Here is a 14,796-nt window from a genome sequence, read left to right on the forward strand (position 1 = left end):
TTGGGCCTGAACTTGTAGTTTTTTCATTTTTGTGATTATTTCAAATGTAAAATCCTTGTACAGTAGAATCTCGATAAATTAATAACATCGATTAAATAACAGTTTCTCTCGATCTTGAATCGGTAAAGAAATGTTAAATTATTAACTCGATAATTTAATAATTCACTAAATCAATAGAATTTTCTTAATCACGACTGTATTAATTTTTCGGAGGTTTAACTGTAATAAAAACAAAACACACTACCAACTTTGTCTTGTTCTGCATGCACTCGCCACCAGGCATGCATATGAATAAATATTCCTCCACAAAACGCGTCACCTTTCACACCTAAAAAACCACACCATTAATATTTAAAAATATATTCGATTATTATTTCTTCTGCCTGAAAATCAATACTCACATAAAAAATCATGGCGGAAAATCTATCTGCAGAAAATGGTGATGATAATATTGAAATATTTGATTACAAGAAAGGTGTAAAGCATCTAATTGACACTTCACCCCATCTGAACAAACTCCCGTCTCAGTACATTTTGCAATTACCAAAAAGCCCCTTGTCCGCCCCCCTCGCCCACGTTCCCGTAATCGATCTGCATGGGCTGAATAACGGACATTACGAAAGTCGAGTTTCCGCCGTCAAAGCCATCAGCTCCGCCTGCGAAACCTGGGGTTTCTTTCGGGTTAGTAGTTTTCTAGTGTATATATATATATATATATATATATATATATATATATATATATATATATATATATATATAATTGGATTTTTTTGAAAAAACTACCTCTGTGTAATCTCTAATTGCTAAAAAAACTCTTTTGTGTTAAAAAAATTAGCAAGAACTCCTATGAAAAATAGTCAAAGTAAAAAACTCCTAACAACTTATTGTGTATTGCACGCGCGGACTCTGAGAATAGAAGTGTGTTTTTTTTACTTGAAAAGTCAAAAACACGCTCTGAAATTCTTTTTATTTTCTTTTATGTTCGTTTTTTAAATATTTCTTTTGTAAGGGTAATTTGGTCATTTAACATCTTTAACAATAAATCTCTAAATAAGGACCGGTGTGCTTTAAAAAACATACCGTAGGAAACATCTTGCTAATTTTTTAAAGGGGTCTTTCGGTAATTAGAAATAACACAGGGGGTTCTGTTAGCCCTTTCATTAATTGTTTTTTTTTAACTAATTACTTAATTAATATTTGATGTGCATGTTAGATAATTAATCATGGGATTAAGATGAGTGTGATGGAAGAAATGGTGAAAGTTGCAGACGAATTCTTTGAACTGAGTTGGGATGAGAAAATGAAATATGGGTCAGAAGATGTGATGAGTCCAATTAGATATGGGACGAGTTTGAATACTTCCAAAAAACATAGTCTCCATTGGAGGGATTATTTCAGACACTATGGTCATCAGAATACCTTACACCTATGGCCACTTAATCCCCCTAATTACAGGTCACTAATATATTTATTTATTTTTCATTATCTTCTATATATTGGTATATATATTTTTGGGCAAATTACGGCCACTCCTGATGTAAGCCCAAATTATGAAAAAGTCCCTCTTTCGGGAATTTAATTTAACATTGTAAGGGAATTTTCGATTTTCGCCGATTCCGATCAGAGATTTGGAACTGAATTTCCGATTTTTGCCTATTCCAATCTGAAATTTTCCGCTATCTTGGAATAATATTTTCGATCTGAATTCCAATGTTCCGACTTCCGATTTTTCTAAAATTATTTGGATCGGAGTTAAAATATATATGAGATTCCGATTTCCGATCTGATTACAGTTCCGAAAGTAATTCAAAAAATTCCGAATTCTTTTTTTCAAATATTACAATTAAAATACCAATATTATTATGTATTTTATATTCAAGGTGACAAAAAATTTAAAAATTTACGAATTTCGCTAATTCCAATCCAAACTTTTCCAATTCTGGGAGAAAAAAAAATTCGTTTCAATTTCCAAATTTCCGATTTCCGGTTTTTCGGGAACAAAATTGGAACTAATTTTTCACTTCCGAAAAAAATCTATTTTTTTCCGAAATGGCTGATTCCGATCCAATCTGTAAGGTTTACACTCTTATCCACAATATATAGTCCACCCTCTTACGGATCGATTTCTGGCTCCGCCACTGGTTCAATATCCGGCATGTCTAGTTAAATTTATAAGGGCTTAAATCAATTTTTTTTTTTATCTAAAAACACTAATACTAATAAATAATTTTAATTATATTGTATGAAGAAATGTGGCAAAGGAATATTTGGAGGAGATATGGAATTTAGCAATGAGAATAGGAGGTGCAATTTCAGAAGGTTTAGGGCTTCACCAAAACTACTTGGAAGAATCATTTGGTGAAGGGTTACAAATTCTTGCAGCAAATTATTACCCAAAATGCCCTCAGCCAGAAAAGACATTGGGATTGGCTGCACACTCGGATCATGGTGCACTCACTATTTTGATGCAAAATGGTGTCAATGGTTTGCAAATCAAACACAATCAAGATTGGGTTTCTGTTCATCACGTGCCTGGCACGTTCCTTGTCAATGTTGGAGATTGTTTGGAGGTTAGTATTTTTCTTCCTACATCTAAATGTTTTAGCTGAAATGTTAAATGCCGTTTCAATTTTAATAATACTGTTTTGACGCCGAACCTGATTTTTGACATATTTCTATTTTGGTTTTGGCAAAAATTCGAAACACGAAAACTGTATTCTTTGGTTAAGCTGTCAAATCTAACTTAAATCAGCTAGATTAGATGTCGTGTGACAAAGTTATGCTGAATGAGTCACATTTTGAATTTTAGATAACTCAATAAATCAAAGTTATGGGCAGTGTTCATTGACTAATGTATATCTTTTTCATCCGAAATCCAATTTTAGTGATTCTAGTTAGATTAGAAAGCTAACTAAAAAAACTATAAATTCTATGTTTCGGGGTTTGCAAAATTGGAAGTAAAAAATGTTCAAAATTGCGTTTGAAGTCAAGACGGTATTAAAGCTCATACGATCTTTATTACATCCCTTTTTTTTTAAATATGTGATGAATTTACTCACCAACTTGGAGGAAATTAAAAGATAAATTGATTTAAATATATTCTTTTTTCCAAGATCGTAGTTGGATTTGAAACCGGAAATATGATATTTGTAGCAAGTCCTTCGTATTTGGTGGAATCATTTAAAATCATTCATCGAATCATTCAGATTCGGTTTAAGGTTTGTTAGCAATACGAGTCGCTTTCGGTGAGTTAGATATTGGTATATATGGGTAGGATTGAACGATTGTCCGAACCATTTAATATTAGTACATTTAGGTGTCGTTCTGTTATCAGTTTTATGTTATTTGACTAAATAATAGGTACAGGGTAAGTAAGGTTTTCGGTTGACAAAATTCGTACCTACTTAAACTTGTTACAAAAGAAAAAGTCGGCAAATTAAATATTACTATTTCATTAAATTAGTTGTATTCCTCCGCACTAAAATTAACTTTATAGAATGTGACTAAACAAAAAATATGTTATTTTATCTTTAAAACTACATTTTAATTTTATTAAATATACACAAATCACATACAATATCAGAATTTAATAGTTCGAAATAAAAGATCCAATCTAAGTAATGAAACATCTTACTAACTCAATAGCATTTACAAGATCTCTCTATCAGTTTGTACCTCATTTTTTTCGATTTTGCATAACAAAAATTACTCTAATACGTACATTTCCACACTAACTCTGAATGTACGTACATACGTAGATACTAAGCAACGGAAGGTACAAGAGCGTCGAGCATCGAGCAACAGTGAACGCCCAGCGGACTAGAATTTCGATAGCCGTTGGACATGGGCCTGCATTATCGAGCACTATCGGGCCGGCAAGTCAACTCGTTGACCAAAACGACGAGACCCACTATCGGCCCATTACGTACAAGGACTATATAGAGCTCCAGCAGAGTAGCACTATTCGGGGTAAAAGTGCACTTCAGTCCGTTACTACCAAATAAGGACTATTTTGGTGAACTTTTTTTTTTTTTTTTTTAAATGTTTTTCGATTAAATGTATACATTAATAAAGAGTAATATTGCGAATAATGAAAAATAAAATTGAGTATTTTATTAAAATAATTAAAAACATATATATAGATAGAAAGATTTGGAAAATTCTGCAAATTTGATGTTATGGAATTGACTTTTTGGTTAGCTGTCGAATTTGAGTTCGAAACCAACTTTAATTTTGGCATTGCGAAATTCAATACAATGTCCTAACAAAAATTTCGATATACCAAAAATTTGGTACGATGCGGTATAGTAATGACTATTTCCGGAAATTAAATTGCTCTTACAAGCCAACAAATTTTCAAAATGTTTACATCCAATAATAAGATTAAACCATTGTATTTAATTCATTCACAATTCCATGTAGGAGTTTGATATATACAACAACTTTGAACAAGCAAAGGGCTAATGTCTTCTAAAATTTGTGCTTCCCTTTATACTACAACTATTACTTTAACAAAAATCATTTTTATATACTAATTATTAATTCCTCGATACAGTAAGATAATACCGCAGTAACGAGATCTATTACCATTACCCTAGTAAAATAATTCAGTACGGTAGGACAATGAGCCATGTTCGTTCGGTATTGAAATTTATGTAGAGATTCAGTAGGGCACTCGGCCAGTAGAATATTTTTGGTAGAGAAAGACCACCCCTAATTTCAATAGAATCTTGTTTATTATTTAAAGAGTTTGCCCTATTTTCCGGTGGATTAATCAAAAACTATTCGTTCTTCAGATGAATTTATAGTAATTATTCGAAGTACAAAAATTAATTTTCCATATTTCATATATTATTTATATGTGAGAGGGATATATACATATTATATATAAGAATATGCAAAAACAAAGAAACCAAAGTATAAGATACAAAGGAGAAGGTGGTATTGAAGGTGAAGACAAACATTCAACCGTGATTCCCTCCCCTTAAACATGTGATCGCTGTATTATAAAATTGCTTCATCATGTGCAGTTTAACATTGTTAATTCCCCATGTTAGAGTTTTCTAATATATGTAGCCCTTTTGTTATTCAAAAAGAACAATATTAAAATTGATTTATTTATTTTATTTTATTTTTCGAGGGGCAACATATATACTCGGGTCTAGGGAATTACGTTGTTCTTCCTCGAGTTTTGAACAATGCCTAATTTTAAAAGTTCAATATCTTTTTGGTTTGTTTTTAGCACTTTAAGCACCACAAATTCAACGATCCAACTAAAGTAGTTCTAAAATACCCTGAGTTAAATTACGATTTATCTACTGAGATAAGGTCAAATTACGAAGAAGAAAAAAAATCCATCTTATTTGGATTAATACAACCACCCCTTCAATTACTATACATTGTCTTATTAAAAAACTCATCATTCGGTACGTAAATTTGATACTGTAAGAGTGGACGTGTACGAAACACGTGGATTATTTCCACATTGTGTTTTTAACTTTCTTATTTTTTAAACTAAATTTTAGTTATGGAATAAGTAGTGCTTAGTGGGTTAAGTATAGTGCTTAGTGGGTTAAGTATAGTGCTTAGTGGGCTAAGTAGTGCTTAGTGGATTTAATTGTGGATTTTATTCTAACTTCCTAACTAACCCACTAACCCATTTTCTTGAGTGCTCTTGTGGTTGGTTTTCTTGCAGATCATGGGCTGAGGAGTGGAAGCTTGAAATGTCTATAAATACCGATTTCAATACTCAATGATTTTTAATCGATTCTACGAAATAAAAACCGAGAGCTGAAGAGAATACGTGATTGTTTTAGAGTGGTTTTAGAATCGGTCGTTTGTACTCGTCATGAGTACATTCTTTACGTACTCCTCATGAGTACATTATTTACGTACTTCTCATAAGTACATTCTTTGTAGTCTAGATTGTTTAGTATATATGTTTCTAGACTTGGTTGTAAGAATGATCAAGATAGTGATTCATTCATAAGTTCTTTACGTACTCCGTATGAGTACATTCTTTGAAATCTAGAATTTTTAATATTTTTCTTTTAGTATCTAGATTTGATTGTAAGAATGATCTTGAAAAAGATTCATTCATAAGGAAGAAGTTTTCGCACCTCTTCTGTTTGTATTCTTGGAATACTGATTTTAATATATTTTTCCGTCCTGTAAAGGGCAAGTTCACAAGTCTTTACTTGTGAACATTTTTAATTCTGAGTATTGTCTTTTTATCTTTATATTTCCGCTGCATGTTTGTTCAAGTGTCATAACACTTACTATAACACCTCTGTATTAAACGAATTCGGGACCATAAATTCTTTCAATTGGCATCAAGAGCCAACACTTGACGTATACTAAGTGTTTGTTCCTATTTTCTTTTTCAGAAACGAATTCGTGATGGATACTCAGATGACTGCTTCTATGCGACCTCCTGTACTCGACGGCACCAACTACACCTACTGGAAAGTCAAGATGAGGGCATACATCAAAGCTATTGATGAGAGAGCCTGGAGATCTATTCTCACTGGATGGAAGCCACCAACTATCACAGATGCGGATGGGGATGTGTTTCCAACACCAGAATTACGGTGGACACCAGACGATTTATCAAATGCTAACCAAAACTCAAAGGCGTTAAATACAATTTTTAATTCAGTAGATTTAACAATGTTTAAATTGATCTCAGTGTGCACTTCTGCGAAGGATGCTTGGGAAGTTCTTCAGCTACATTGTGAGGGATCAGATAGCGTCAGAAGAACCAAGCTCAGATTACTCTCTTCCAAATTTGAGAGACTGAGAATGGAGGAAACTGAAACAATTTCTCAGTACAATGAGAAATTGATTGATTTAGCTAATGAATTTCAATCCTTAGGTGGTCCCTTGAGCAACGAGACACTGGTGAATAAGGTATTGAGAACTCTTCCAGAAAGGTTCAGCATGACGGTTACTGCTATTGATGAGGCTAAAGATACATCATCTCTACGGCTGGATGAATTAATTGGTAGTCTAAAGTCTAGAGAGATGAACTTTGAAGATCAAAGAAATGAGAAAGGAAGGGCTATCTCAAATGCACTCCAGGCAGAATTAGAGAATGAAGATGTTGCTCCGGAATATGATGATGATGCAGAAGAATGTCTCAACAATGTGGCATTTCAGATTCAGAAATTCAATAGGGCGTACAGACGAAGTGGAATCAAGCCCAGACAGTTATTTCCAGAAGGCTCTCCACAAAATCGACAAACTCAGCCCCGGAACATATCCATTCCACAGAGAACATTTCCTCAAACATCTTCTCAAAACACTTCAAAAAATTCTTCTTTTATTCGTTCAAATTCTGAACCACCTAACTTGGATCATATTAAATGCAGGGCATGTTCAGGATTTGGACATTATGCTAATGAATGTGCAAATACCTTGAGAAAAAGAGGAATGATTCTGATTTGTGCTGTCAGTGATGAGGAGGAAGAACAACCTGAACAGACAGAGGAACAACAATCCTCTAAACAAGCTCTTTCTGTCAGATATCTCACTGGAAGTGCCTCTGAAACAGAATCACAAGGAGTTCCTCTGGATGCTGCAACACTTTCTGAAACACTTTCAGTAACTGAAATTTCAGAGTTTAATACTGATCATTATACATGTTTAAACTCTATTTCTTTGAATGCAGCAGAATCCAGTAATGAAGCAGTTAGTGATGAGGAAGAAATGTGTAAGAAGCTGATCAGCAACTTGGAGAAGAAGACTCAAGCTCTAGATGCAGCCAACAAGGAAAATTCTTCCCTTAAAGAAACAATCACACATTTGGAGGTTGGTATCACCAAGAAGGGTCTTGAACTGGCAAAGGTGAAAGATGAACTCAAGGAAGCAACTCTAGCAATTAAGAGGATGAATACCGACACAACTAAACTCGAAGAGATTGTGTCACTGGAAAAGTACAACAAAAAGGAAGGTCTAGGGTTCAAGAAACAAGTGAAGAAACACAAGCTAGTAAAGAAGAAGGAGATTGTCTTTGTAAAAGAGAAGGGTTCAAATGGAAAAGAATGCAGAAATTCCACAGTCACCACTTCAGAGTCCAGAATAAGGGGATACATTTGTCATGACTGTTTCTCACCAAGACATACCCGTCCATTGTGTGAGAAACTAAGTAGTGACAAAATGTTGTATAGGTTGAGTCACAGCACTCCAGGGAACACCTCCAAGAAAAAGGTAGAATTTACCAAAAAGGAGTGTAGAATATGGACTCCCAAAGGTAAACTTATGTACAAAGCAGTATACACTTCTTTAAATGCTAACATTTCAGGTTCATGGTACTTTGATAGTGGATGCTCTAGGCACATGACTGGAACAAAGGAATTTCTATCAAACTACCACACACTTAATGGAGGACGTGTAACCTATGGAGGAGGAGCTAAAGACAAAGTGGTTGGACGTGGAACACTCAGTATTGAGGGACTCCCAAAACTTTCAAATGTCCTACATGTTGAAGGATTGGGGTCAAACCTCATCAGTATCAGTCAATTGTGTGATGATGATCTACGTGTAGAGTTTGATAAATACTGTTGTTATGTGTTTTATAATCAAAATCATTGTGTACTGACAGGTTCCAGATCAATGGATAATTGCTATCAAACTGGTGACACCATATCTTGCAAGAGCTCAAGAGTAAGTGAAGTAGAGCTATGGCACCAGAAATTAGAGCACACAAACTTCAAAAATCTGAAGCTGCTCAACAAGTACAATGCCATAAGGGGAATTCCTGATCTCAAGATCAAGGACATTCCTATATGTGGAATGTGCCAGAAGGGAAAGCAAACTAGAGTACCACACAAAGTGTTACAACCCGTTGGTACCACCATTTGTTTTGAACTTGTACATATGGATCTTATGGGTCCTATAGAGGTAGAAAGCCTAGGTGGTAAAAAATATGTATTTGTGTGTATTGATGATTTTTCGAGATATACTTTGGTGTATTTTTTAAGAGAAAAATCTGATCTAGAATACATGCATGTGTTTGGATGTGTTTGCTATGTCCTCAATGATAGAGATCATCTAGCTAAATTTGATTCCAAGAGTGATTTGAGTTTATTTATGGGATACTCTAATAACAGTCATGCTTATAGAGTATATAACTTAAGAACTCGAACCATTATTGAATCTGTAAATGTGGTATTTGATGATTTTGCTGATCTCCGCAGTAAAACAGCTGAAGATGAAGTTGATTACCTGATTGCTGAAGGTGAAACAACCAGAGGAGACACTACTGCCACAGATGCTCCAGATATAGACAGTCCAGTCTCAAGAAAAGAGGGTGTTGAACCAAGTGTTACCACACCTGACTCAATACAGCCTACAGAGAGCACAGAAGCTGAAGTGCAGCTAATTCATGATGTCTGCAGAAAGGAACCATCAAGTAGAATCCAGAAAAATCAACCCTCTACTCAAGTTGTGGGAGATATCTTTGATGGAATAAGGACCAGAAGAAAAGAGAGAGTGAATTACAGAGATATGGTAAGATATGCAAATTTATCTTCTGAATGTGCACTAACTGGAACTACTTGTTTTGTATCTTCAGTAGAACCAAGGAATATTGCAGAAGCTCTGAAGGATGAATTCTGGATCAATGCAATGCATGAAGAACTGAATCAGTTCATCAGGAATGATGTTTGGTACTTAGTTCCCAGACCAAGTCATGTAAATGTAATAGGAACTAAGTGGATCTTCAAAAACAAAACTGATGAAAAAGGTACAATTGTTAGAAATAAGGCTAGGTTAGTAGCACAAGGTTATACTCAAATTGAAGGTATAGATTTTGATGAAACCTTTGCTCCAGTAGCTAGAATTGAATCTATTAGGTTACTTCTTGCTATAGCATGTTTTCTTAAAATCAAATTGTATCAGATGGATATCAAAAGTGCATTTCTAAATGGTTTTTTAAATGAAGAAGCATATGTAGAGCAGCCCAAGGGTTTTGAAGATTCTGCCAAACCTGATCATGTGTTCAAGCTTAAGAAGGTTTTGTATGGTCTTAAACAAGCTCCTAGAACTTGGTATCAAAGACTCACTGACTTCTTACTTGAAATACAATTTTCTAGAGGAAAAGCAGACAGAACTCTATTTGTTAGAAGAACAAATAACCATATCATTATTGTACAGATATATGTTGATGATATTGTTTTTGGCTCTACTTGTGCTAACCTTTTACAGTCTTTTGTAGATTCTATGTCTCACACTTTTGAAATGAGCATGGTAGGGGAGTTGAATTACTTCCTAGGACTCCAAATCAAACAGTCAGGTGAAGGAATTTTTGTAAATCAAAAGAAGTATGCTCTCAATCTGGTCAAAAGATTTGAGTTGGAGTCAGCCAAGCACATGAAAACTCCAATGGGTTCTAGCCAAAAACTGTCCAAGGATGATGTTGCAGAAGATGTTGACAGCACTCTATACAGAAGCATGATTGGAAGCCTTCTGTATCTAACAGCAAGCAGGCCTGACATTATGTTTAGTGTTTGTGTGTGTGCCAGGTATCAAGCTAATCCCAAAGTCACTCATCTTAAAGCTGTGAAGAGGATTATTAGGTATGTTGCAGGTACAGTAGATTTAGGGATTCAGTTTTTCAAAGACACAAACACAAACTTGATAGGTTTTAGTGATTCTGATTGGGCTGGGGATATTAGTGACAGAAAAAGCACATCAGGTGCATGTTTCTTTTTGGGGAATAATTTGGTTTCTTGGTTTAGTAGAAAACAAAATTGTGTATCACTTTCAACAGCTGAATCAAAATATGTAGCTGCTGGAGGATGTTGTGGTCAACTAATTTGGATGAAACAAATGTTGGGGGATTATGGGTTAACCAGTGACACCCTGACCATATATTGTGATAATTCAAGTGTTATTGATATTTCAAAAAATTCTGTTCAACACTCACGAACTAAACACATAGATATTAAACATCATTTTATTCGTGATATAGTTGAGAAAAATATACTGTGCTTAAAGTACATTCCTACAGAAGATCAGATGGCTGACATCTTTACAAAGGCATTAGATTATGAGAGGTTTTCTAAACTCAGAAAATCTCTCGGGATGTGTACTCAATAAACATGTCCTGAAATGTGTTGCAGCACCTCATCAAATATCTTAAGCTGCAACACAATTTACTGAAGCATTAGCTTCATTAAATAATGACTTCACTGTGATGTATTATTTTCTAAATCAGTAACTGGAAGTCTTTCACCTTGAAACGTGATCATGCTTCATGTAAACATTTAGCCAAATAATTACACTCACATAAGTCAAACTCCTCTATTTTGATAGTCATATCTTAGTAACTGAGGAACCTTCAAACTGAACACTTGATCATGTTCCATGTGAATTGTTTGACTTGAAAATAAGAGTTTATATATATATATATATTTAAAAAAAAAAAAAAAAAAAAAAAAAATTATATAAATAAAAACATATATATATATATATATATATATATATATATATATATATATATATATATATATATATATATATATATATATATATATATATATATATACATATATAATAATATCTATGCCTGTCAGCAAATTTTTCTCTCACTATTAATCATTAATAAATGTGTTTTTCTATTTTTTGTGAATATTTCATGAGTACTACTATATTTATTTTATTTATTTTTGAATTATCACTATTTATATGGGTCATGGGGTACATGGGTTAGTCTTTTATTTCCCACTAAGTCCACTCCTTATTGTGCCATGTGTCACGTTTTGTTTTAAATTGCCACATAAACCTTTATTCTCCTTAATCACACTTTCTCCAAGAAAAACGCACACCACTTCTTCACCTTCTCCACTTCAATTTTTTCTGCAAATTAGGGCTTATAAATTTCGTGCTTCTTTTTCGAAAATTCACACTCAAAAATCAAAAGCATAAGAAGCAATTTTTATCTACTGTATCATGGCATCTCCTCCTAGAAATCCTCTTCCAGCCGCCGTTGGTGATGTCCACAACGATGCTGCAGCACCTGAACCAGCAGACCCAAGTCTGGCCATCATCGTTCATCCTGTCAATCTTGAAGCTATGCCGATCAGCTTCATTGAGCCCGGAGACGAGCTGAATCCGATTGACCCAGACAACTTCCAGAACGTGGGTCTCTCTTCCAATGCAGGAAGGTTTACAACTCGCCGGTCCAAGCGCATGAATCCCTTCCCAGATCTGAATGCTACTGGATTACAATACAACGCCGAAGGGGAAGACATTCTCCCAGCAGAGGCGGCAGAGGTAGAAGAAGAGGCAGCAGAGTCGGTCGCACTCCAGTTAGGCCAAACCCACCAAGAGGCCTTCATTTGGTTGATGAAGAAACTGATGATGAAGAAGGAGATCCTACTTTTGCAGAACCAAGCCCAAGCTCTCTCCTCAAGCTCCACTGAGTCATCTTCCAAAGACTCACCTCCACTAGCATCAACTCAGGGGGAGACATTTCAGTCCAACATGGCAGCAACTCCCTCTCAACATCCTGTTTCCGAAGATGTTGCTGCACATGTTCCAGAAGATGCTACTGCACCCTCTGATTCAGCCAATGTTTCTCAGAGTGCTGCTGAGGATGCTGCTCCCTACCAGGATGAAGAAATGCCTGATTTTTCAGGGATGTCCTCTACCGAGCATGTTGACATTCCCTCTGTTGATGCTCAGGATTTCACTACCACTGAAGAAACACCCTCAGCACCATATGCAGATCCTCTGGAAACTCTTGCAGAAGCAGCAGTTCAAGTAGATGCAGCACCTTCTCAGGCTGATGAACCAGAGAAAAGTGATGACAGCTGGGAAGTTCCCCTTGCCACTTTTCGAAAAAAATTGCCATCCTCAGAGTCAGACAGTGACTCATCTGAGGACTCCTCTCAGATGTAGGAAGATGTTGTCCCACGTATTGCATCACCTGAGCCAGCATACATCCCGGATGAACTTGAAGACTCTGAAGAAGAGGAATCCTCTGAGGAAGAAGAGCTAAACTTGGATGGGAAGGATCTATCAACTCCTTTTGAGGTAAACAATGCCTTCAGTACAACCTTTTATTTTGAATCTGATTCAATTTTGAGTCCTCAAATCATGAATTGCCAATTCATTGAGGAGAAGAAAATTTCCAAGGATGAGTTTGATAGACATAGGATTACTAATTTTCTTGATCAAAGAAAAATCCTTAGTCTAGTTGAGATTGTCTGTCCTTATGCCAATTTACAAACCTCTTTTTTAAAGAAAAATTCTCCAAACTTTGGCAAAGTTTTTGTGCGAAATTTCATTTTCTCCCTTTTCTCCCAAAAGTATCAACTCTCATTTACAAACTCCTACTGTGATTGATGAGGATAATTATGGTGATTTTACTGAGGTTTGTAAGATTTTTTTTGGCAATCGTTTTAAATCCTTCTCTCATCTACTCCATTCTGTTTTCTCACACTTGGCATGATAATTGTTTTTCAAAATTTTCTCAAAGCTCCTCATGTCCAAGATCTTCCCTGGAGTGGAGATAATTTTCTCTCAACTGAATCAGGTCAAAATAATCTTGGTACTGAAGGTGTTGCTCCTCATGTTGACAACATCCCTGACAATCTTGTTTCTGTTCCTAGAGATCTCTTGTTACAACAGCTTACTCACTCTCTAGCTCAGATTACCTATCACCAGTCCATGGTGGAAATGCTCTGAAAAACTCTTTCTGATCAAAAAGGGGGAGAAAAAGCTAGTCATGAAGTTGAAGCAGAGACTTCTCATCATTTGGATGCCAGAGGCAGAGAACATGGAGTTAATGAAGAAGAAGAAAAGAATGAGGGTGAAGCTGAAGGAGCAGAGGAAAGCAGCAGCAGCTGATACTGAGGACACTTTGGATATTCTGCTCTAAAGTTATTTTTATGAACAATATTTGTTTTTGTTCAGTTTGTTATGTTCCCTCTGATCTTTTATGCTAGGATTGCACTATTATTGTTATTTGCTATATTGGTTATCATATTCAGGGGGAGTTCAAGCAATGACTCAGGGGGAGTTAAGCTAAAATTTAGTTTTGATCAGAAAGTTAAAAAGGGGGAGTTTGAAACACGTGGATTATTTCCACATTGTGTTTTTAACTTTCTTATTTTTTAAACTAAATTTTAGTTATGGAATAAGTAGTGCTTAGTGGGTTAAGTATAGTGCTTAGTGGGTTAAGTATAGTGCTTAGTGGGCTAAGTAGTGCTTAGTGGATTTAATTGTGGATTTTATTCTAACTTCCTAACTAACCCACTAACCCATTTTCTTGAGTGCTCTTGTGGTTGGTTTTCTTGCAGATCATGGGCTGAGGAGTGGAAGCTTGAAATGTCTATAAATACCGATTTCAATACTCAATGATTTTTAATCGATTCTACGAAATAAAAACCGAGAGCTGAAGAGAATACGTGATTGTTTTAGAGTGGTTTTAGAATCGGTCGTTTGTACTCCTCATGAGTACATTCTTTACGTACTCCTCATGAGTACATTATTTACGTACTTCTCATAAGTACATTCTTTGTAGTCTAGATTGTTTAGTATATATGTTTCTAGACTTGGTTGTAAGAATGATCAAGATAGTGATTCATTCATAAGTTCTTTACGTACTCCGTATGAGTACATTCTTTGAAATCTAGAATTTTTAATATTTTTCTTTTAGTATCTAGATTTGATTGTAAGAATGATCTTGAAAAAGATTCATTCATAAGGAAGAAGTTTTCGCACCTCTTCTGTTTGTATTCTTGGAATACTGATTTTAATATATTTTTCCGTCCTGTAAAGGGCAAGTTC

The 14,796-nt window shown here is 35.1% G+C and overlaps 1 protein-coding gene across 1 annotated transcript; it reads left to right on the forward strand.

The window, feature by feature from the left end:
• Positions 1–352: 352 nt before the first annotated feature.
• On the forward strand, positions 353–4,199 carry LOC105971980 (fe(II)/2-oxoglutarate-dependent dioxygenase 4). Its single transcript, XM_012996916.2, has 4 exons — positions 353–681; positions 1,214–1,455; positions 2,249–2,570; positions 3,759–4,199. Exons 1-4 carry the CDS (start codon positions 412–414, stop codon positions 4,002–4,004), a joined length of 1,080 nt encoding a protein of 359 aa, XP_012852370.2. The 5' UTR covers positions 353–411; the 3' UTR covers positions 4,005–4,199.
• Positions 4,200–14,796: the final 10,597 nt, after the last annotated feature.

This window comes from Erythranthe guttata, chromosome 13, assembly GCF_056151865.1.
Source record: "Erythranthe guttata isolate IM_541 chromosome 13, IM_541, whole genome shotgun sequence".
NCBI lineage: Eukaryota > Viridiplantae > Streptophyta > Magnoliopsida > Lamiales > Phrymaceae > Erythranthe > Erythranthe guttata.